This window comes from Paramisgurnus dabryanus, chromosome 1, assembly GCF_030506205.2.
Source record: "Paramisgurnus dabryanus chromosome 1, PD_genome_1.1, whole genome shotgun sequence".
NCBI classification, from domain to species: domain Eukaryota; kingdom Metazoa; phylum Chordata; class Actinopteri; order Cypriniformes; family Cobitidae; genus Paramisgurnus; species Paramisgurnus dabryanus.
Genome location: NC_133337.1, coordinates 54,396,902 through 54,421,072, shown reverse-complemented (window position 1 = coordinate 54,421,072; position 24,171 = coordinate 54,396,902). Strand labels below are relative to the sequence as shown.

Here is a 24,171-nt window from a genome sequence, read left to right as displayed (position 1 = left end):
TAGTAATTTGTATGTCATTGTTTTTTGTTATTGCAATAAGCTTACTGTATTTTACAGTTTCCTTCAGTCAAATTTGGGTCAAATGTTACAATTAATTTCAGTCAAATGTTACAATTAATTTTCCCACTAAGAGACTTCCCCTTTGATTCATTAATAATTTATTAATCAGAAAATAAAAATGAATTTAACAGATTAATCCAACGTCTACACAAAAACATTTTTGCATACTCCTGCATATAATGACTCAAGTCTATGAAGTCGCTGACAAGAAACTAAATCCCCCAAATGATAAGATTAAGTTTTACTCAAACATACAGACCATATACACATACAGAAGCTGGATATTTAAACCTGTAGATGTCAGTATGGCGCTGTAATATCACCTTGCATTCTTCCCGAAACCTGACTGCACATTTAACATATTTTTCTCCCGTCCGTGGTTCATGTTCAGCAAATATTTTCCTTGTAACCCAGATCTGTATTAACAGCCTAAAGGTTTTATTCCTCCCTGTTCTCGATATCAGCGACACACACCTCTGTATGTATATGAATAATTTTCATTAACAGTGATATTCCCCTGGAGGAGACCCGGCTCTGCTGTAGTGTTATCCCACTGACTCCCCTTACACGCGCAAACGCGCGCGCCAGACTCGCCCGCAGAGGAGGATGTTTGCACGGGGTTTAATTCTAGCAGTTCACAAGACACCGCTTTTAGATTCGGTGTAACTGAACATCCTAATTATATAAAGCACCACTGTGTTGTCTGTAAATAAAACGCAGGTTAGGGATAAACAGATTGCGCATTGAAAGCTCTGGGTTCGGATCTGGAGGGAAGGCAAATAAGGGATGAGACTACACAAAAAAATGATTGACTGGACCACACATACAGTAGGAAATGTTTATTTATTAGAAACAGACCTGGACGTGTTTAAAAATTCGCTACCGTACACGAATGACCTGACGTGTGCCCAAAACGTAACCATGTGTTAATTCAGCACCATCGACAGCGACTTAATTGAATTTTGTTAATTTCCTGCAATTCCTATTTTTAAAAGCCACAAAGCATCGTACATCAGAAAAAGGGCGAAATCATATAATTTCAAAGCACGTTATTTCCAACAACAAATAAGCGCAAACTGTAGCCTAATGAAACAAAAATGTGTTAAAAAATTCGATTAATTCGTTGGTCATTAAATTGTCAACATTCTGTTAAATGTTGTCTGTGCTGTCACAGTGTTAGGAAATACATTAATATTGTTAAAAACATGTGTCACAAAGTTGAATTATTGCGTGTACATGCTATCAGCATTACAATGCGCATTCTGTCTTTATTTAACGATAACAATTATTCCATCATGCAAAATAAATAGTGTAGCCTACAATGGAATCATTAGCATCCCATCACTAATCTACAGTAAAATTAAACAGTTTTTTTTTCTAACGAAGGACAAAAGTTTCAGACATACCCAGATCTCCTGTGTCGGTTAGCTGAAGTATCTTTGATGACTTGGCTGCTGGTGAGCAGGTCCGGATGCTGTCCATCGATCACTTCTAAATAATTTCTACTGCTTCTCTCCACCTCACTCGCCTTCTCCTCGAATAAAACCTGGCTGCTTAACTTATTAAACACAATTGTGTTCATCTTTGGTTTATAAGTCCTTCTTTTCCCTGTGTCCGCTGAACGCGCCTCGGCCACAACAGATGTCCTACTCAGTGGAGCCCTTGCGCTGAGTTCTTGTCAAAATCCTGTGAAACAGAATAAGCTGAAATTTTGTTGACTGTCACGCTTGAGAAATCCCAAACATACTCGTGGAAACCATAATTTTAGGCTACTCTATAGTTTATAATATATTGTAAAATGCGTCCAAAAGTAACTGTCAGACTTCCCGACTGCGCACCAAAACAAAACAGAGACTGAAAACTCAGGGAGCGCGTGAGTCTGAAACATGTCTGAGTATACTGACTGACTGAGGGAAGCGTCTTGAACTAACATCTTTGAAGTAAAATAGCCTACAGCTTGTTTGTGGTCGTGCAAACCTGAATAACCCTAGAATAATGAGAAATCAGAATGGCACGTTTTTTGACTCAAAGAGGTTTTATAATAAGTTAATGACACATAATTGCATAAGTGCTTAAAGACACACTAGACATGAGCAAACATAATTCTTACTTGAAAATTTGACTAAAAACAATGTTTTATGTAAAACATTTCATTCTTCGCTTATTTCTATTCATTTTATCAATTAGTTATACTCATTTATATTTCTACACATTAAAACTGAAATGTAGAGTATTCATTCTTTTAAAAATAAATTAAATCCTTATGAATAAAAATGAGCCTATGTGGCACCTTTGAAACATGCCAAAGCAATGTAAAATATATATTCAACGTTTAAAGTCATCAACTTTCCACACTGAACTATCACTCACTGACCAAGTGCACCATAATTCATTGAACGATTACATTAAGTGAAAACACGTAGTCATAACAGTAAAATATAGGGTATTTGACTGTACCTTAAAAGCTCCCCTTCTGCGTCTTTCTGTAAAGTGTAATCCAGTTTCCAGTTTCCCATTCCCCTCTCACATGTTCCCTGCTCTAAGATCCTATGCGCAAACCGCACGAGCCACTCTCGCCTCAACGCTTTATTCACGCGCACCCGGGAACCTGAATAAACGACTCGTCTCGTGTTTCCCAGCTAAGCGGCTCAGACGGCGAACATAACGTGATTGTTTTATGCCGGTTCCGCGGCCCAGCAGGGGGAGGCTGCCGGGAGACAGCCAGTGCAACAGTGTATTCCCTTGTGCGGATTCAAGTCTGGACCGCTTCCATCACCCTACTGCACGATAGTTGTATAGAGTTACTAATATCAGACTGGTGTGACTGGACGCAGTTTATCAGAAGCAGCTTGACTTGAATCTGATGTAGAAAACAGTCATATCCCCCTCGGACACATTTAAGGATAAAAAATTAGATCGTTCGCTGAATAGAAATTCATTATAAAGTTGGAGTGAATAAATATATACGTTACATTTAGGTTAGATGCTATTCCTTGATATGCTGACAAGCTATACTTAACTTAAATGTACCAATTTACACCCAGCAGGTTGTTATGGCAAAATAAACCCTGATAGTTTTGTCAGGAGTCAGGACCCAGTGAAACTACTTAAATAATTGGACAAGAATTGAGCAGCGCAAAAGCCGCTAAACGCCACAACAGTCCAAAATAAGATGATGATTTTGACTGAAAGCTGCAATGTGTTATTCATTCATTAAATACTTTAGTTTCAAATGCACTAAATCTCCGTCTCAGGCCATTCAGAAATACTGGTTAGTTGGCAAAATCCATTAAAAGTCTGATAAAAAAAATATTGATTTGTATAGCTCATTTGTAACAAATTCAAACCTGCGGAGTAATACATTAAACATGTAAGTAGTGCCAGTCATGATGACGCGCAGTACCCGGATGATTACTGTTTTTACCTGGGACCATTGGAAACTCGCGACTGACCAATCAGAATAAAGTATTCAGAAGAGCCGTGTAATAAAACTAAATAATTAATATTTTAATACAGCTTGAAACCCCAAAAACTTATTTTAATCGTGAATTTATCACAACTTCGCACAGGTGGTTTTACTCCCTGTAATAACTTTGACTTGACGGAAATCTGAGTTCCTCTCGTTCACCAAAAACGCTGACTTTTCTAGAACAGATAATCCCTAGAGACCTCATTTTATCGTCTTAACATTTAAGAGCGGAATCACTTCATTGAACAACCAAAATATTTTTCAAACAGCGTTACCGAGGTCTACAATTACTTTCTATTCCGGTTTACTTTAAGAACCTCTATAAACCGATATATAAACAAATTAATTACATCAATGCCATATGTGTGACGCTTTATCTGGAGACGTAGCGTGCTGGGGAAACGGTGTTTGCGTGAGCTCCCTCGCGAGCATCGATTCTGGTACCCTCTCATTTTCTTAAATTACACTACTTGCACATCACATTGAATGCCATTGACTGTGTCTTTCGGGTTTATTCAGGGTAGTGTTTGGAGGTGAAGTGACTAAGCTCAGAGGCACATGTGCGCTCCTTACGCCTCGTATAATTGGCGCGTTGCTTTTATTTGGGTCTATTTTTACCTATTTAATTAAGAAACTCGCCCGGACATCAGCCGGGTGACTCACACCCCTCGTGAATTTAATTCACGGAGAGAAAAAGAAAGTGTTGCACGACCACTAACGACCAGAGAAATCATGTCCTTTACAGTCCCCTGTATATCATTTTTCACACAGTGGTACTGTATCTCGATGGTAACCATGATGGTTTATTCTTGTTTACCTCCATCCTCCAGGTAATCATATCACCCTGTGGTTTATGCCAGTGGATGCCCACTGCTTTAAGGTGTGGTCGGAGGGAGAGATAATGTGCACTGTGAACCTCAGTGGTAATGACCTTTAAATGCACTTACCCAGTAAACTAGTCTGGTGTTTTGGGTGTTAAACTCTGTGTCTTATTTAAGCATCATTTTATTTAGTTCAGCTTTATTTGTACAACACGTTTAACAATGGAAATAATCACAAAGGTGTGAAGGATACAATAGCTCATGTGTTTTTTGGATAAATGCAAGTCTATTCTAAAGTTGAGCTTATGGTGTCACTAAAATCGAACTATTTCTCTTGTAAGGAAGAGTGTGCGATTAATATAATATAGAAGCAGAATGATTTGGAAACTACATTTTTTTAACTAAACCCCATGGGGCAACAAGTGTTTCTCATTACTATTCTACTCCTTTTCGGCTAAAACATTAAACTTCTGTTTAATGCAACAAATTACCGCAACAACATCTGCATAAAACAACAATTAAGTGTTTATGTGAAATAACCCAAACTCCACAGAGGACAGACAGAGATTTGATGACAAACCAGATGTTTTATTTAACTAAATGGTGCACATGACTGGATAGTTTTAGCATGTGACCTTGTGTAAATGTCAAAAAAGATCTGACTCACCGTTCCAACATATAGTAACACAATAATCAGAAAGTGATGGATCAAGGCTAAATTTAACAGGTAATCCTTGAGCCGTCCCACAGGGTGCACTCACACACACACACGCACGCACGCACGCACGCACGCGCGCGCGCGCGCACGCACGCACGCACGCACGCACACACACACACACACACACACACACACACACACACACATTCTGGTTTCCATGTTTTGAGGGGACATTCCATAGACGTAATGCATTTTATACTGTACAAACTGTATATTCTATTCCCCTTACCTGCCCCATTCCCTAACCCCAACCATCACACAAAACATTCTGATACTTCACATTCTCAAGAAACATCATTCTGTTTCATTTATAAGCTTGTTTCCTCATGGGGACCTCAAAATGTCCCAACAAGGTCACAAAAACACTGGTATTCCTATCTTTGTGGGGACAATTGGTCCCCACAACGTGATAATTACCAGGTACACACACACACACACACACACACACACACACACACACACACACACACACACACACACACACACACACACACATTAAGGACTTTAATTTCCTGAAATTATCTCCATGTCTACTCATTAAAATCTTAAATCTCATTGACTGCCTGTCCTGATGGCTTTCCGGGTGTCATTATTATATAGTCCCCATTTAACTGCATTTCACACTGGCCACAAGCCTTAAATAGGGAGTTAAGCAGCGACTAAACTGAAGGCTATGCTGTTAGGGCCACTTAAAGAAGCCACAGACAAGATTTGTTAAAATCATCTGGCTTTTCGTGGAAAATATATGACTGTTGAACAGTTATACCTATTAGGGAATCTTGAAAATTATTCATGTTTTTTTAAATGTACAAATCAGAGTATGTATATTCAGTATTTCCACACATATATTAAAACAATTACTGTGTCTAATCTAAATGGAATTAGTGTCTTTCAACCTCGCAAAAAACGAATTGTGTAGAGCTGCTGGTTCATTTTTTCTCTTTTTCTTTTAAAGACGGCTTCTTAAAATACATCAATGCCTGTGAAGTATGCTTGTCGTGTTTTGTTTAGTAATCTACTGGGTCGCCTGGCTCTGTGTTTTGGCATGGTGTTATCTTTTCAGGTTGCAGTGTTTTGAGAGGTAATGCGGTTCCTTTTTTGAAGTGGGTGCTTATTCGTGTGGTTGGCGTATCGAGGTTGGACGCTTCGTGACCTCATATTAAGAGGATTGTGTGCATGTTGAAAGGGCAGGGTTTATTTTAGATTTGAGGAGAACAAAGGAACTTCAATATAACATTAAAGATACATTTAGCACATTTAGACATGGCTTCATTATGTGATTTACAGATATAATATAGCAGTACATAAAGTATTTCAAAACCCACATTGGCAGCACTTTGGTGGTTGTTTGATATATCGGGTCTGATCGCTTACCACCTCCTTCTCCTGCGGTGTAAAAATCCACAGTGAAAAGCTCTTATTACACGGTCTTAAAGATATTAAGCGGCAAAAAACAGATAATCATCTGCAGTTGGCCTGCTGCTGTACTCCCTCTGTCTGTCTTTTTTAGTCTCGGTTTCTGTGCTGTAAACCTCACCCCCTCCTTCTTTCTCTCACCCATGTTGGGTGCTGAGAACTTGATGAACACATCCTGATGAAAAGTCAAGGATAATATCATTCTTGGTCCAAAGCCACAAGCCTCCCAAGCAGGTTTAAAACCAAGAAAGAAGCCTGTATGTGCTGCTTCAGATCTTATATATGTTTGCACTAATGCATTTGGTTGGTATCATGCTGTTAACTCATTAATTGTATACAGTTGGATCTAGTCCTTAAAGTATGCATGAAAAAAATTGGCAATTAAGGAGTTCGGATGCAAAACCCTTTTAGGGGGCGTGCACACCAAAACTTTACGCACGTGGCTGGCGCATATTTTCAATTGTTTCCAACGGAAGCGCTGTGTTTTTCAAAACAGCCAGCACCTGGCGGATTTTTTCTGTGCTGAAAGCCGCACTCGGCGGTTTTTCCACGCTCATCGCCGAGAGTTAAAAGAGATTCAACTTTGGGTAAAAAGCTCCGCTCGTCAATGTCAGTTCTCACACGGTCGTCCAATCACAGTGGAGGAGGGGCGGGGCAAGTATGACAGCAATCAACCGGCTCACAGCTCAAGTATCACAGCTACCAAAGCGCTCAGCTGAAGAAAAAATGGGATTCGGCGTCCTCCAGGCGTTTTCAGCAGCGTTTAAAAGTTTTGTTGTGCACGCCGCTTGGTTGAATGGTTGTTGTGATATTTGTCCCACCCTTCCTCCACTGTGATTGGACGGCTGAGTGAGAACTGACATTGACCAGCGGAGCTTTTCACCCAAAGTTCACTGTAAAAAATCCAACTTGCAAATTGTTAACTCAGTTTAAAATTTTAAGTTGAGTGGGCAAATTTTTGACTGCAATGTTGAGTTTACTTATAAAAACTATTTAACTGCAAGTGAACTATTATTTTGTCCAGTAAACAGAAACAATTAAGTTGAGAAAACGTAATATTTCGATTTTTAATTTCGACCGTTAAACTTCCTGTTGTTACGCATGCGCGGTCTGTCGTCGCGGTAACTAGCACGGGGTTTCCCTCTTCAACCACGCTGACGAAGGGACTCGGGAGGATTTCGTCTGTTAAGAGGTAAGTTTTTATTTTATTGTTGAAATTAAGATAAATAAAGTGTACTCCTAAACTATAAAGTGCAATGTTATGTTCCTAAAAAATAACTCATTTCTCATTCTATAGCACGTTGTATTTTCAAACAAGCTCAGACAGCGATATCAATCTTCATAGTTCAGCTGCTAACATTTGAAGGTCATAAAAAATACACGGTTAGAGTGTGTCAATTAAAACAATTACATATATAGAAGTGGATTTTGTGTGGTAGATAGTGTTAATTTTGTTCATAATGTTCGTCCTCTGTTTACTACAGGCATACTGTGCTGTAACATTAAGTTATACACGACCAAGTGTTCAGAACATGTGATTGAACCGTAATATAAGTTTGATTTAGTCTTCAAACGATTATAGAAATAAGATTATCTCCATAAAACGTTATTGTTCCACATTCTGTTATTTTGTTTTATAGTGGCACGCTTTAAATATTTTACGATATTATTTCATTCTTATTAACGTAGCATATGTGTGGTATATGGTAGGGCTGGACCAGAATATTCGTTCCGTGGGTTGACATTCGATTTTCAGTTTTGAGATTGGAATATATATATATATATATATAAATATTTTACTGCGTTAATACAGAGCTTTTGCCAAGCAGGAAGTGCGCTTCACGCTCCCGCTCTATAGGTGGCGCAGAGAGACCAACATCCATAGCCAACAGCCACCAAACGCCACCAGTGAAAGAGATCGCCTCGAACGTAAAGCGCGCTTCCTGCTTTGTCGTTCACGCTAATAGTGTTGTAAATAACGTTCAGTTTCTTGCAAAAACTGATTGATTTGCTTCACAAGACGTCAATATGTCACACGTAGTTGTGGGGGATTACTTTTGTATTGGATATATATGCTTTACCTCTCGACGTGGCGGATCGGTTGACTTGCATGACGGAGCACTGGGGTTTCTGCAAAATATCTTCTTTATTGTTCTACTGATGAAAAAAACATATTGGATGCTGTAAGTGTTATAAATAAACTAGATTTTGAATGTATGCTAACGTTTTATTACAGTTTGTTGAACTTCGTTCATTTATTTTCGTTGTTTTATTTAAGTAGCCTACCCTTTACGTTGTCAGTAATTATTGTGCTGCTAATTTCTGATACGGGAGTGTTTGTTTGTTAGACAAATGTTAGGCTACCTTATTAAAAGTATTGCTCTTGTGTTTTGTTTCACTAATGTTGTTCTAGCATGGCGCCTGATAGGCACACCGCTTCCGGCTTGCGCTGTTCTGTAGTATTTCTAAAGTTTATTAATTCTAAACGTGTCACATCATGTCCATATTGCACGAAAAAAAGGCTCTACACTCCCTTGGGTCCGCAGCAACATATCCGCCACATGTGTACAACTGTAAACAGACAGACACACACACACACACACACACACACAGAGATTCCTGCCTTTATTAAAGAGAAAAATATGTTCATCCCCTCCTTCCGAAGCTTCGAAATTCGAATATTTGATTTGATTTCTACTAGAGCTTCAAAGCTCAAAAAATGGTATTCGGAACAGCCCTAGTATATGGTAACACTGTAAATTAAGGTCTCGTTCTTTAACATTAGTAAATGTATAAATTTACAATGAGCAATTCATTTTTTACAGTATTTATTAATCTTTAATAATAGTTAATAAAAAAACGGTTGTTCATTGTTTGTTTGTTTTAGTTCATAGTGCATTAACTAATGTTAACACATAAAACTTTTGATTGTAATAATGTATTAGTAAATGTTGAAATTAACACTGAGATTAATAAATGCTGTACAAGTATTGTTCATTCTTAGTTAATTACCTTTAATGTTAATTTTGTAGAAATGTAACATTGCACATCTCTAACTAATTCTTCTTCTTTTTATAGATTTGGAATGCAGTGTAAGTTTTGCAAATTTGCCCACAGTAGCAGAGAGGTCCTTTTGAAACACTACAGATTTCACCATTATCAAGTACGATCCTGGCAGCAGCCTTGCTTGTATACTGACTGCATCTGCACTTTCAAAACTGTAGGTGCGTTAAAATCACATTTGTCAAGAGCACACAAACAGACTACTGCAGTTAAAGAGCACTTTAATTTTTCATGTGAGTTATGTGATTTTAAAGATGTTTGTCAACCATCTCAGTTTTTAAACCATATCAGGAATCATTTGAAGAAACACGACACAGTCAAATTCCCACTGAGAAGAAAGGAAATAGTCGACAAAGAACCTCTTGTGGCTGATGTCCTAAGGGAATGGCCAGCATTGTTTTTTGAAGATCAGGTAAGTTTTTAAATATGAATTGACTTGTGTTTTTTACATTGTGTAGACTTTATTCTTACTGTTAACTATGTTTTTTAAAGGTATCTGCTGAGTTTTACCGGATTACTCAAACCAACCTGAAGAGTACCTTTTTCTCATCTTTGGATGAATATGCATCACCGATGATCAAGCTGTACAGAGCCCGTGGTGGAGCATATGGAGAGGAAATGAAAACCCTCCTGGACCAACTTGATAATCAGGTATTTATCAAATCTCTCTCAAGAATCTCTGGTTAAAGTGAACTAACATGATATTTTTGGATGCTACCCCTTTTTTAATGTGAAATGTAGGTATTTGTGCATGCAATCGATCTGCAAAGTTACAAAGTCCACATGAAAGTTTGATGATTTCTTGAAAAGAAAACCTCTGCCAGTAAAACTTACATTTGGAGCGTTATTTCTGCTTCTGGTTGGATATAACATGTATATAATTTGTTCTGTATTTGTTTTTCTGTCTTTCAGACCTCTGATGTCCTTGCTCATAGAAAGGCTACAGCTCTCAAAGGGCTCCCGGTGTTTATGAGAGAAAAATCAGGAAACTTTCTGAGGACTTGCCTGGTAAGAAGATGCATCAACTAACTGTTTTATCTGACATGAGGCAGGACAGGGAAAAGAGAAATTAGGAGACAAAGTGATGGTAAAAAAAAGTTTATTTAATACTTGGTAATGCTTAAAGGATAATTCTGGTATTTAACACTTTGAGTCTCATTTCTGGTTTGTTTTGGATGAACTACAGTGATGGACAATGAAATTTTGACAATGGGTCGTCTCTTGACTTTTTGACTCGTTTAGAAGCGTCTCTTGACTGCTTCAGAATGGAAGTCAATGACCATGCACAAACATGTCATTAAAACAACACTTAACGTTCATTTTCAAAACTGTGCTACTCACCGAGTGGTTCGTGGTGTTCGTTGATGATTAAAAACAAATATATTAAACACGACAGCAACTGTATTTTGCTACACTACTTGTTTTTAATCATCAACAAACACCACGAACCACTCGGTGAGTAGCACAGTTTTGAAAATGAACGTTAAGTGTTGTTTTAATGACATGTTTGTGCATGGCCCTTGACCTCCATTCTGAAGCAGTCAAGAGACGCTTCTAAACGAGTCAAAAAGTCAAGACACGGAAGATATTTAGAAGAATGTCATTAACCAGACAGTTTCTGGTCTTTTTGACTTCCATAGTAGGAAAAAATATATACTATGGAAGTCAATGAGACCATGAAACTGTCTGGTTACTGACATTCTTCTAAATATCTTCCTTTCTGTTGAGCAGAAGAAAGAAATTCATAAAGGATTGAAACAACATGAGGGTGAGTAAATGATGACAGAATTTTCACTTTAGAGTGGAGTATCCGTTTAACTAATGAAACATTATTGTTAAGTGTTACCGTTTTAATTTTTCTCAGTGATCAGTCTGATTTCACCTGAGGGCACAAATTCATTAAGTGTTATGCCAAAGCGAACACAATGGAATATTACTGTTTCGCAATATTGAGACATTGAAAAACTTGATATTGAGACATTCCCTCTGATCTTCAACCTGTGAAAACAATAAAGTACACATTCATGAGATTAAAAAAGTGTAGCAATAGTAAAGAATAAATAAAATTAAAGAGTGTACAAGAATATGAATACAGCAGATATAAACTAAGAGAAATTAAATTTACTAACCCTGTTTTTATGCTGCTTTTTACTCCAGGACACAGAGCCAGAAGACCAATACACAAAGGGGATGAAGATGGGCATCTTAAGTATCGTCAAAGACAATGTTGGTACCATCCATTCCAGTCCAAATGTAAGGTGTCTATCTGTTGTTCTTGAGGAGCTAGTTGTGCTGGATAATGTCCAAGACCTTCCCACTGCTGTTGTTCTCCTGTTTGGGTTGATTTACTGCCTGAACATGAACTATCCCAAAGAACTTAAATACACTTTTGAAACTATTCAAAAAGTGTTTATTGGCCTTGACCCCCAGTGCTCACAACGGGTCCAGTCATTCAAAAACAAAGTAATGTCTATGTAGCTGCAGTCAATAAGCAAGGCAAGCACTAATTTGTTCTTCCAGTTCCTCCCGTTCAGAAACTTAAGATTTGAGTTTTAATGTAAGGTGAAATGTTGTTTTAACAGTTTGTTACTTGATTACTTTAGCAAGTTTGTTGCATGGATGTGCTAAATGTAAGACAACATTTTAAAATACCATTCAAGGTGTGTTGTAACTGTTTTATCAGCATTTTAAGCTTGATACTGTAGCACTTAAAGACAAATGTTTTTACTCCAGCACTTTAAAATAATTTGTGTTGTATAATGCCAGCACTTTAAAAGCATTGCAAGATTGGAGGATAGTAGAACTTTACAAGTTGATGATTAGAGTATAGAACTTTACATTAAAATTTCTGTACCACAGAAAATGTGTTTTGCAAAGTTTGAATAAAAAATGTTTGTATGTTGAAAGTCTTTGCATTGCATTTACAGTAATCCCTGCATTTGGATTCTTATAATGTCAGGGCCATATAATAATTTGGGTGACAAAATAGTATGTAAAATTAGGTTAGAAGAAAATTTTAAGTTGAATAAACTAAAAAAAAATAAAAGTTGAGTTAACTTAAAAAAATAAAGCAACCAGCTGCAAAGCTTTTTTGAGTTTACTGAACTTCAGGAACTCCGTAGTTGTGCTTACTCATTTCTCTGAGTTGGACTGGTAGTTGGATGAACTTCGACCACTGAAGTTGAGTAAACTCAAAAATGCTTTGCAGCTGGTTGCTTTATTTTTTTAAGTTTACTCAACTTTTAATTTTTTACAGTGTTGAATCTCTTTCAACTCTCAGCGCTGGACGTGGAAAAACCGCAGAGAGCTGGCTGTTTTGAAAAAAGCTGCGCTTCCATTGAAAACAATTAAAAACATCAATCAATCAATCATCAATTAATTTACTTTAATGACAATAAATAGTAATTTCATTGGTATTTATCAAATTCGACTGTCTTTCGCTGCAAAACCCTCTAAGTAAATGCAAGCATTTTTTGCAAAATCCACCCTTTTAAAAATAAATCCACTTCTAGACAAGATAGTAAACGTGTGCAAAATCACTATTGCAAAGATGAACGTCAAAATCTAAGATTAAGAAACTGAACCACACATTAGTGGGCGCTGTGATCCATATGGTGGCCACATTCGGGTTGTATTCAGGTCCAAGTACTCACAAGGGAACCAAGTTTGAATGTGATCCATGATTGTTTCGTACCCTTGCAGGACGTTGATGAAAAATCAACGTGCTGTTAAACGGATTCTGCCAACAAACTGGTATATTTTTGTATGGCATGAGGCTGGGAGTAAGTGGATTTGAAGCGAAAGTATTTGACGGACGTATACTGCTACCCTATCTCATGGCAACTCGTATATTTCATAGTCATGAAATATTTGATTAATTTATTCGTGTTCAGGACACAATTTTCTGCTTTTTTTCGTGCCATGAGCAAGAACGTCTTTTTTGTGTCACTCAGCACGAATTTCTATAAATAGTTTTCCGTGTCCGTGGCACGACTTTCTTTTCGGTGTCATTTTATGTATTGTTTTCTCATAGTTTTTTCCTATTTTTAAATCATTGTCGCTTGGGGTTGGATTTTGGGGGTTTGGATGTAATTTTATGTATTGGTTTCCACATGTTTTTTTCTGATTTTAAAACTACTTTCGCTTGGGGTTAGGATGTCGGAAATGTAACAAAGTCATTTTAACCCCAAGGGACAATGGTAAAAAAATTGGAAAAAAACTATGAGAAAACAATACATAAAATAAAATTCATGCTGGGTGACACGAGAAAAGACATACGTGCTTATGGCACAAAAAATTGGAAAATCGTGTCCTGAACACAAATAAATTAATCAAATATTTTGTGAGTATAACACAATTGCTGTGAGACTGGGTTGTATACTACGTGCGGAGGGCATTCGGTTATATATATTATTATATATTCCAAAATTAGACCTGAAAGAACATAATAATTCGGTTTTACAATAAATATGAAAAATGTTGCCACATGGCTTTATTACATGCAGGGTTAACTCATAATACGTTGATATACCTGTGTGCATGTGTACTACAAGCGTTCTGTATGCTTAAAATTAATCTCCGTGTACTTTAAAGAGTTTATTACCATAAGCACAGCCTGTCAGTACCAATTCAGTCTTTATTAAAATTGTTGAGCTGTTTATAAGGGACAGGTCTGTAAGCCGACCCAGACACTGTGGTATTTGCGCAGACATTTCACTGTTTATTTATTGTTAAGCCAGCTAGTTATTTACAATTTATGGATGGGAACATCAGAACTCATTTAAGGCAATGAAACCATTTAAGAGAAAAAGAAACGGAGGGAGGAAATTGGGTGGAGAGGGCAGAGAGAAAGAGAGAGTGAACAATCCAAACCATCTAGCTACACAAGGCATTACAAGACATTTTTAACCTTTGAGAACGTATTACATTTTGAGGCTTTGCAACCACAAAAGTACGGAAACTTAACACTTAGTTGCAACATACTGAGCAAACTCAGTCCTCTACATCTTCAGGTGTGTGTGCGTGTGAAACCAAAGGAAAAAGAGAACAAGGAAAGCTGAAGCACTGAGCCTGTGGATCTTTGGGCTGTCTGCTATGTCTAGGAAACTAAAAGCATGCACACACTTTCAGTGTCCTTTAATAGTATTGATGCTGTGCCCCCTTTTATTAAAACACAGCAATTCTTACACTGTTAGGGAAAGCTAAGCCACTTCTGATATTTGGAAGAGAATTTTACTAGTCATTAGTTTCTTCATGAAATATTTTAACAAACTGCCTAAGGAGCTGCGGGAACACTGCACTTCAAACAGTCGAGTTTCATTTTCTTAAAAAATATCACACGCACTTGCATTAAATTGTTCCATTCCACCACCAGCTTAAATAAACACACTGAATTATGATTTGATACAAATAAAGCCATATTCAACATAATTTAATAAAAATCCAATAAGGAAACACTTTCTGGTTGTTGTGACGGGGTCGGTTTTCTTGGTAAGGGCAGAGATGGAGGTTTAGGTGAGACATGATGTCTTCTGACCACAACATTTCTCCACATTTTTCTCCCCTTGCTATTTTCCTAGTATTAAGGCAGAACTTGTGTGTGTGTGTGTGTAAGTGGTTACAGCCTTTTTCATATTGGGTGACAAACCTTCTCATTAGCTTTGAATAATTTCCCTGATCAGATAACAGACCCTCAAGTCATTTGTGTAAGTATGTGGGTACAAATGTACATTCTTTTAAAGTGCTTTAATGAGCCATAGAGAACACAGCACTTTTTCTTGTATTCAGCGGATGTGAGCAACACACCTCATTTCAGGTAGCCCACAGCATACTAACAGTACAGTTATGCTTGATGTATAGTATAGACACAAACGTACACGCACGGTCGAACACACAGTCTTTAAAGTATAGTTTGCAACGTGCACATACTCTTCTAATGACGAAAACCGCGTCACCCGCACTGTATATACTGACTATACTTTGGCCTTTAGATATGAAGAGGGCTTTTATAAAGGTGAATGAGGATGTGAACAGGATTAGGCAGTGTTTTCTAGAAATATTTCTGTAATGGAGGGAGACTATAAAAAAAACTAGAGACTAACATCTGCCCTGCTTGTGTACTGTATAAAAATCCTATAGATTTTTGGTGTTCAGAGTTGTATGAAGACAATGATTTTCAGTCTTTTAGTTTGGTATGTTGAAGCAAACTGCACTTAGCCGTATGTGATGGACTCAACACAGGAGAATCAAGTATGACAAAATGCACAGCCACAGGAAATCAGTTGATGTGATTCAGCTTGATATTAAGTCCAAATTGAAATATTTATCTTCTACATCACAACTTTTAAATGACACTTAATAAGACAAGCCAAGATAAGCCAAGATGTTTCACTGGATAGATTGTAATACAAATGTAAGTGAATGATTTCACTCTGACATGAGGTGACCTGTATGATGTTAGGTGTCTTCTATTGCTTTGCAGTATCTGATGGAGTTCACAACTGAGGAAAGTAAAGTGTGTTTGTTGCACATTAACACAGCATACTTAAAGGTGCAGTGTGTAATTTTTAGAAGGATCTCTTGACAGAAATGCAAAATAATATACAAAACTATATTATTAGGGGTATATAAAGAGCTTTTTATAATGAACCGTAATGTGTTTATTGCCTTAGAATGAGACGTTTTATCTACATACACAGAGGGTCCCCTTACATGGAAGCCGCCATTTTGTGCAGCCATGTTTCTACAGAAGCTCTTAACAGAAAAACTTTTTTGCTAAGTTGTCTCCAACGATAACATGTTTGTCCGGTGGCGGCTACCGTAGCTTCTCTATGTGTTTCAAAAGCAAGAGGTGAGCAGTGGACTGAGCCGTTGGTTGCAATTCACAACCTCACCACTAGATACCGCTAAAATTGACACACTGCACCTTTAATACACTGTTAACCTGGACAAGTTCAATTTACTTAAAAAAAAATGGAGGACAGTTATTGCCCTAAAAAAAATAAGTAACTAAAACAAGAGTACATTTAACTTAAAATTTCTAGTTCAGTAAACTTAATTTTAGGTTGATTTAACTTGAAATTATTTGCCATATCAATTGCTCTGTCCAACATTTAACAGAGTTCAAAGATTTTCAATTTTTAAGTAATTTATTTTACATTTAGTGTTATTAATGGCATTATAATAGCAGTTTTTGACAATTTTTTACTTACAGTTTTCACCATTCAGGTGATCAGTGTTAACAGAGGTTTAACACGTATCACCTGAATGGTGACTTCACAAAATTATATTTTACAACAAGACCACATTAATAATATAAGAACTTAAACCTCTATAACATATTTATTAATTTAAGTAATAAAAGTTCTTAGCAGTTCTTATTCAGTCAATATTCAGGCACAAAGGATTACGGGTATTCCTTACAACAAGTACTGATAATGTTAGGTAAATTTCACTTGAATGTTTTACTTTTAATGAATTTTATACACTTAAAATGTTAGAAATGAACTAAGATTCTTTTAAGTATAATGCCCAAAACTCAAAATATAAATTGATGTACTTTATTGTTTAAGTCAAGACATTATTAAGAGTGTAGAAATTGTTTAACTTAAAAAATATGTTACCTGGTTGCCTTAAGATTTTAAGTTGATTCAACAATAGTTGATACCAGGCTGGCTCCAGATGTGAGATGAAAGGTGGGCCAAGTGATATGTCAGGTGGGCCGGTTGGATTGGGGGGGGGGTCTTTAATGCTTTAATCTCACATGTATATATTTTAGACAATTGTAAGGGTTGTTTGTTATTGTTGTGTTTTCTTAATTTTTTATACTTTTTTGTACACATTTTGGAACTATTTAGTAACTTTATAAAAATGATTAACATGTTTATTTTTACATTCTCTCTTTTTGCATTTGTAATATTTTTTGACCACTTAACAGATTTAAGATTTTATTAATTAAGTAACTTTAGATTTGATAAAAAGGGGCAGTTCTTTAAAAATAACTACATCAACTAAAACATACCTGTTACTTAAGTGAAGCATGAACAGTAAGAATTAGATTTTTTCTTGTAATGTATTTAAAAGGAGCAGTTCTTTTAAAATAAACATTTACATAAACTAAAACAAACTTGTACAAACTAAACATGTTAATTTTATCTGAAATGCTGTCTTTCTTAAGAGCTATTCTCACTTCTGTTAATACAGTAAAACATTACAGATTTTTGGCCAAAAGATTTGCTGTTATGTGGTGTGGGGCCAGAGTGGGCCTGGCCCACCCAATCAGAGGTTTGGCCCACCCTGGATCCGGGCCTGGCTGATACAAAGACAACTAATTTTTTTAGGTTGAATCAACTCAAAATGTTAAAGCAACCATGTAACTTATTTTTTTTAAGTTGAACCATTTTTGCAGTGTAGTAATGTTTTTAGATTTATTTTATTCTTGTAAAAATATTAAGTATTAATAATTATTACATATTAATAAAACCAAAGTAATTTTTTAGAGGCTAATCAGATACAGAAATAGTTACACAAGGTACTGTAATGTCTGAACATTTTCATATTTTAAAGTGCACTGCTGGCAAAGAAATTTCCATAGTTTTTTCCACTAGTTTGTGTAATTGTATTTTTGCTTGTTTGGTTGTTTTGGTAAGAAAACAACTGGGAAAGTATTGGACACTGGAGTAATGATGATAATATAAAACATGATTATTTTTAAGGATTGTGTTTTATAGGTCTGTCTAAACGGAGGGAACACTGCTGCTGAACCGTTGAGGTGGTCTCATTTTCTTCATACACACTGCAAAATTAATGAGGACATTGAAATGAGCCATTTCTATATTTTTGCAATAACAAATAATAAAGCATAATAACACATCAGGGATTGCTTATGTCTGTACACAAGCATATTTACTCATTTGTAAACCTGAGGGGGATCTAGTGCTGCAGAGTTCGAAGTTTTGACCATACGTCACTATTGATTGAATTTCTGTTCAGTATTTCAAGTTCAGATGACAAAACTGTTGTTTGTTTTACTTGCTCTAAATGTTTGTGTATGTGGTCTTGTACGGTATGTCAGCATAACTCAAGTTTTTTAGCTTAAAAGACCAACTCTTTCTTTGGAAAAGTTTAGACAAAAAAATGCAAATCCCTTTGCATTACTTTAGTAAGCTCCCCTTATTTAAAGGTACATTAGAGGTACATACTGGTTTGTTTACTTATTAGGGCCGTTTAAAAGGCCTTTTTTCTGAGAGTGTACCTGCTATATGTGAGTATGTTATATCCATGCTAAAAACCAATTCAGTCAGGCCAGAGTGTAAAACATTTGCGTGTCCACACTTTGGAGTAGACAGCATTTATTGTTACTACTATATACTTATCACAGAGATTAAATATAAATAAACATACATACGTCAATCATTTGCTGCTTCGATAAGTTGATGCACCTTAGTTACATTTATTAAGGTTGGGTGGGGCAATGGTTGGAGTGGGTAGTATAGAATAGTAAAGAATTTGGTGGATAACTGTTTTGTGGTTGAGGGAACAGAAACCGATTCAGAGCAAGATTATTGCCTGATTTCCTTCTGGTCACTTTTTACCCATATTTAGCTTTCTCATTGGCTAGTGCCAAGTGCCGAATGTTGGCCACACAGCTGGCCGCCGCCTCCTGCAGAACCTCATCCGTGGATCCGATCATGACGAGCAGGAGCTGGTGAGGGAAAGAAACATGTGAGGATCATAACAATCTAATGTTCAAAACGTTGCCAAACATTCTCCTTTCATTAGACAGAACGAAACCACATAGCTACAATAACAGTCATTCACGAAGGTCTCTTACAGCAGTACTTTCCCGGGGTTTGAAGGAGACATCTAATCTGTTATTAAGCTATAAATGCGACTGTTTGCACATTGCAGACATTTGCCAGAGGACTTTACAGGGTCAGAGGCTGCCAAGGCCCGCTGCCTACTGAATGGCAGCCGCACTACGGCAGCTTATTAATTCACATATCGGTCTGTTTGTGTGTTTAGGTGTATTTATGTGTTTCAGTGGATTCCTGGGAGTATGAGTGTGGCTTTGTGCCCAATAATTGTAAGAATACTCGTAATACCATAAGAGAGGGAAAGCAAGGAAAGAAAGTGGTACAGAATGTGTGTGTTGGTGTATATACTGGCTTATTTGTGTTTTATACTGCAGTGAATAGGTTTGGTATTTGTATATGGGTTTGTGTGAGTTTAAAATCCAGTAGGGCTGCAAGATATACCAAAAATATTAAAATGGTTTGCAAAAGCTACATTATTTTACTACATTATATACATTACGTTTTAATCAAAGTTTAAAGGAAAACACCACCATTCTTCTATATTTTACTATCAGGGTTCCCACACCTTAGTTAACTTCAAATTCAATGACTTTCAAGGTCCAATACCCTCAAATTCAAGGACTAAATATGGGGACAAATTTCAAGTGAGGGCAAGGTTACATCGTGTTACCTTTTAAGATACATTGTTACAGTTACCTTTCGTAGGAACTTGTGCTGCGTCACTGCGGTGACACTTTGGGGACGACTTCAGGGGTAAAGTGCGTATGAATGTGTATATCAAAGGAGCCAGGAAGTATATCACTAACTGAAATACTGCCAAAGATGGCGTTACAGGGATGCAGGAAGTATGCAAGGGAGACGCAGCATCTCGTTCCCTTCTCAGGTAACAACAGTTACAAACGTAAGCAGGGAAGTTTTCAAGTGTGTCAAACAGATTTTGGTATGAATCAACATTCGCATACCGAAGATATAAGCATTCAAAGCGAACAGTAGCATGTGTGCTTAAAAAGTCTAGAATTTGATGATATTATCCCACACTACACAGGGAATAATATGGATTTTTTTTCCAGAAAACTTCTTGCAAAAAAATTGATTCAAGCACTTTCAATGACCTTTATCTTTGTATGTATATTTTCAAAAACTTCCCAGGGCCTTAAATTTTTTCGCCCAGATTCACAAACTTTCAAACATTTCAAGGACCCCTGGGAACCCTGTACTATGTTCTTACCTCAACTTAGACGAATTAATACATACCTTTCTTTTTTCAAATGCACTTAATCTTTGTACAGCGCATCGTGAATTTGTTAGCATTTAGCCTTACCCTGTTCATTCCTTAGGATCCAAACAGGAATGGATCCAAACCTTCCACTTCCATGTTTTCCCTATTTAAAGACTGTTACACGAGTAAGTATGGTGGCACAAAATAAAAAATGATGATTTTTTTAAGCGATAAAAACTAAAAACTATATTGTATGGCGGAAGAGCACTTAGTTTGCAGCACCTCAACCTCGACGCGCAGTAACATCATCACTCCTGACTACTCCCCCTCTCGCTCAAACTTCCATAACATTTGTTATTTTCAATGAGGTATATGTTACAAAGTTCAGTTTAGCAACTAGCCAGACCATTAAACAAACAGAGACCGGAAGTTAAGTTCTGTCCAGACGCATAACCACGACAATGCATGTGCATCCGATGAAACTGTCTTTACAGTTTTAAAATAAATGTTATTAGAATGTAAACGTATTTTGCAAACTTAAAGCATCGTCGTAGCGAATTCCATATATCACGCTAGTTAGCAAGATATCGCATAATGTGTTTTCATCAATACCGTGCATACCTAAAACCCAGGATATGCTCTACTATACACATGCAGCCAAACATCTGTAACCATAAGCATACAGTATGTGCACATCCGCACTGTTGAGTAACACAACAAAGTGGTGGCATATATATAGCAAAAATGTCCATGTGCAAGACATAACAGCAGGCTAAAAGGTAACATCTACTGTACCCCAGGCGTAATCCACAGCGGCAGAACACTATTACTGCGGTAGAGCTCGATCTTAGCGGGGTAATTGACTGAATACTTGGCCGTATATTAAACCGGAGTTCTCACCACACGGCCTGTCCCCACCCTCCCTCAGAGCAAAGGTCATATCAGATCCCTCCATTTCAACCTTGTGTAACCCGTCTCTTTTGATCCGAGCTTTCAACACAGAGCTTCCTAATTTTAAAAGAGACCACTTTACAGAAAATAATATATTGAAACCTTTTCCTTTTATTGTGCAATGAGTTAGTTATTATACTGTCACACGAAGTGAACATAAGAGGTAGTGTTTGTGCCAATGCCACACTGTGGTTACGTTATACATCGTGGTATAATACTGCTGGTCTTTCCTGAGGGAGGAAGAGAGACAGGCAGAGAGAGAGAGAGAGAGAGAGAGAGAGAGAGAGAGAGAGAGAGAGAGAGAGAGAGAGAGAGAGAGAGAGAGAGAGAGAGAGAGAGAGAGAGAGAGAGAGAGAGAGAGAGAGAGGGAGGGAGCATGGGTTAGGCTCAGGGGTAAACCAGAATCTAAATAAACAAACTGTGGGTAAACATTCTGTTTAGTGTGTTTGTCCCTCACTGCAGTACCATAGGGGGTCTTTCATTGGGTCTGTACCAAAACATTCAGGCCACTAACTCTCTGTTTTACTTAAGTGAGAAGACAAAAAACCCTTGAGAGTTGGTCCTTTGGACTATAGAAAGAAGGATATCTGTTGTTTAACCTCTGCAGAATACATGAATAAATTGTCTGTATAGTCTGATTCAGCATTTTGGGACTTTATTATGAAAAGTCTGTTTGAAACTGTCTCCTAGATGTACTGCAAGCTTTCCATGACTATATTAGACAAAATTTGGGCTTAAACAGATACAAACACAACCCAAAGTTTATGCGGACAACACTAAGCCAAAGAACAGAAAGCACGACATTCCCAGAATTCCCTGCTTAAAGTTAAATAGCGAAGAATAAACACATGAAAAGACTAATATTCTATCCACCGCATTCCTGGATTGAACTGACATACACAAAAAAGCTGGAAAAACAACACAGTTCATGTCTGTTTCGATACCATCACTTCTCTTATTGAGCTTTTATTTGTGAAAAACGGGTTCCAGATTCCTTGCAAAAGTTAAGGAGCCTCCCTTCAGCACATGAATGTATCAGTTATCATGTTCAGCTGGATTTCCATATTGGCTGTTTTTAAAATAGAATCCAAAACACCTCGAAAAAGCAAACGGATGCAAACACGGGGCTGCAGCAACATGCCAGCACGTTCAGACAAGCTGCTTTTGTGAGCAGTCGGAGGATGCCCGCGACAGGGTCAGCCACCGTTTGCCAGAGCTCATAGAGTGTTATTCAGCCGTGGCCAAACAGGGGCTCCTAGGGCCTGGAGCGGAGCCTTAGATAAGCACAGCTCTCTGTGTCTACCCCAACCCCTCTCAGCTCTCCCAGCGGGTTCCTGAACAGACTATAATAGCCCACTTGTTAAATACTCCCAAACCTCAGTAACATGATAACTCGACTCATGTTTGAAAATGAATAAGAGGTACTAAGGCTTCTGTCTCGTACGCTCCAAAGGCGAGGATCCTGACCTCAAGGAAGGTAGAGCAAAAACATGTTTTCCCAGGGTCCTCTTACAGCACAAGCACACGTCCATAAGTTCTCACACATGTACGCGCGCTTGCACACACATGCCGTGTCACGCATGTAGGTGTTGCGGTGTTAAGTGTAACAGCGGTAAGCTGCCGTTTCCTCAAGAGTGAGGTTTAAATCTCAGTTAAAGCCACCCGCCTCTCCTTGTTCTCATGTTCTGTGCTTATTCTTTTAAATTACGAAACATTGCCGCAGTTTCCTTTCCCATCTTTACAATTTTCTTGATTGACTAGGCGGTTTTTGAATTCAGAGGTGTTGGGCATTGAGAGTCGACTGCAAAGTTTGGAGTTTATTCCACTAAAGGCACGACACTGAACTAAAACTAAAAATATTTTCATTACCTAGCTTGGCAAACTACTGCACATGCCAAAAAACCTCAACAGGAAGACTTAAATGTTTTGAATATATAGTCACCAAAAAGATTCATATTCAGTAATCTTTCATTACACTGGTAGGTGTAATCTGTGGCTGTTTAAGGTCTCACAATCGCTCTCTCAATGTTCTGTAAACATGCAAAAAGAGAAATTTTGCTGAGGCAAGTATGTTTGTCATTTAAAACCCTCTTACAGACTTCTCTCTACAGATGAAAATCTCAGATGCAAAAACCGCTAAATGCCATCTCTGTCAAAAATATAAATATGATACTGAACGAATGATCTCGAGAAAACTCGTCAATGACAGGGAAAGAGTTCACTTTATTCAGAAAGGACACTGAAGATTGACCGGAGGGTTTGCAGCGAAAGGGGCAGTTTACATTTCGCATCTAAAACCGCATGGAAAACGCGACAAGCCACTTTCCCTTTTTTCCAGGTTGCTTGCCGATGCCACTTTCTTAAAAGTTGAAGTATTTGCAACTGGCTGCAGCACTCTCCATTTGAGCGTGCATGCCGTGTGTGACGCATCTTCATTTAAAATAACGTATTTGAACAAGCATAAGATGAAAAATGTAATGTGGCATTCCCACCAGCCGCAGTAGAGGTGGCAAAAACTCGCTATTGAACATTTTGAGTTTACTCGCTTCATTCCCGCGTAAAAGCCGCACGTGAAATTCTAGTCATTCGAAAAATTACCGCGAAAATTCGCATCGTTGGAGGGGCTTCTGCGACTCCGC

The 24,171-nt window shown here is 37.5% G+C and overlaps 2 protein-coding genes across 3 annotated transcripts in view; both read right to left on the bottom strand.

Annotated features, from left to right (window-relative positions):
• Positions 1 to 2,815, bottom strand: part of mkxa (mohawk homeobox a) — a 35,568-nt gene extending 32,753 nt beyond the window's left edge. For both annotated transcript variants that reach the window (XM_065242350.2, XM_065242351.2), the window contains exons 1-2: positions 2,518 to 2,815; positions 1,467 to 1,746 (exon numbers count right to left, since the gene is read on the bottom strand). In XM_065242350.2, coding sequence (XP_065098422.1) covers positions 1,467 to 1,642 — 176 coding nt within the window. In that variant the 5' untranslated portion in view covers positions 1,643 to 1,746; positions 2,518 to 2,815. The remainder of the gene's footprint in view (positions 1 to 1,466; positions 1,747 to 2,517) is intronic.
• Positions 2,816 to 18,878: 16,063 nt separating this feature from the next.
• odad2 (outer dynein arm docking complex subunit 2) overlaps positions 18,879 to 24,171 on the bottom strand; it is a 69,712-nt gene continuing 64,419 nt past the window's right edge. Inside the window, exon 19 of the mRNA XM_065242812.1 lies at positions 18,879 to 19,250. Within this exon, the coding sequence (XP_065098884.1) occupies positions 19,137 to 19,250 (114 nt within the window). The 3' untranslated portion in view covers positions 18,879 to 19,136. The remainder of the gene's footprint in view (positions 19,251 to 24,171) is intronic.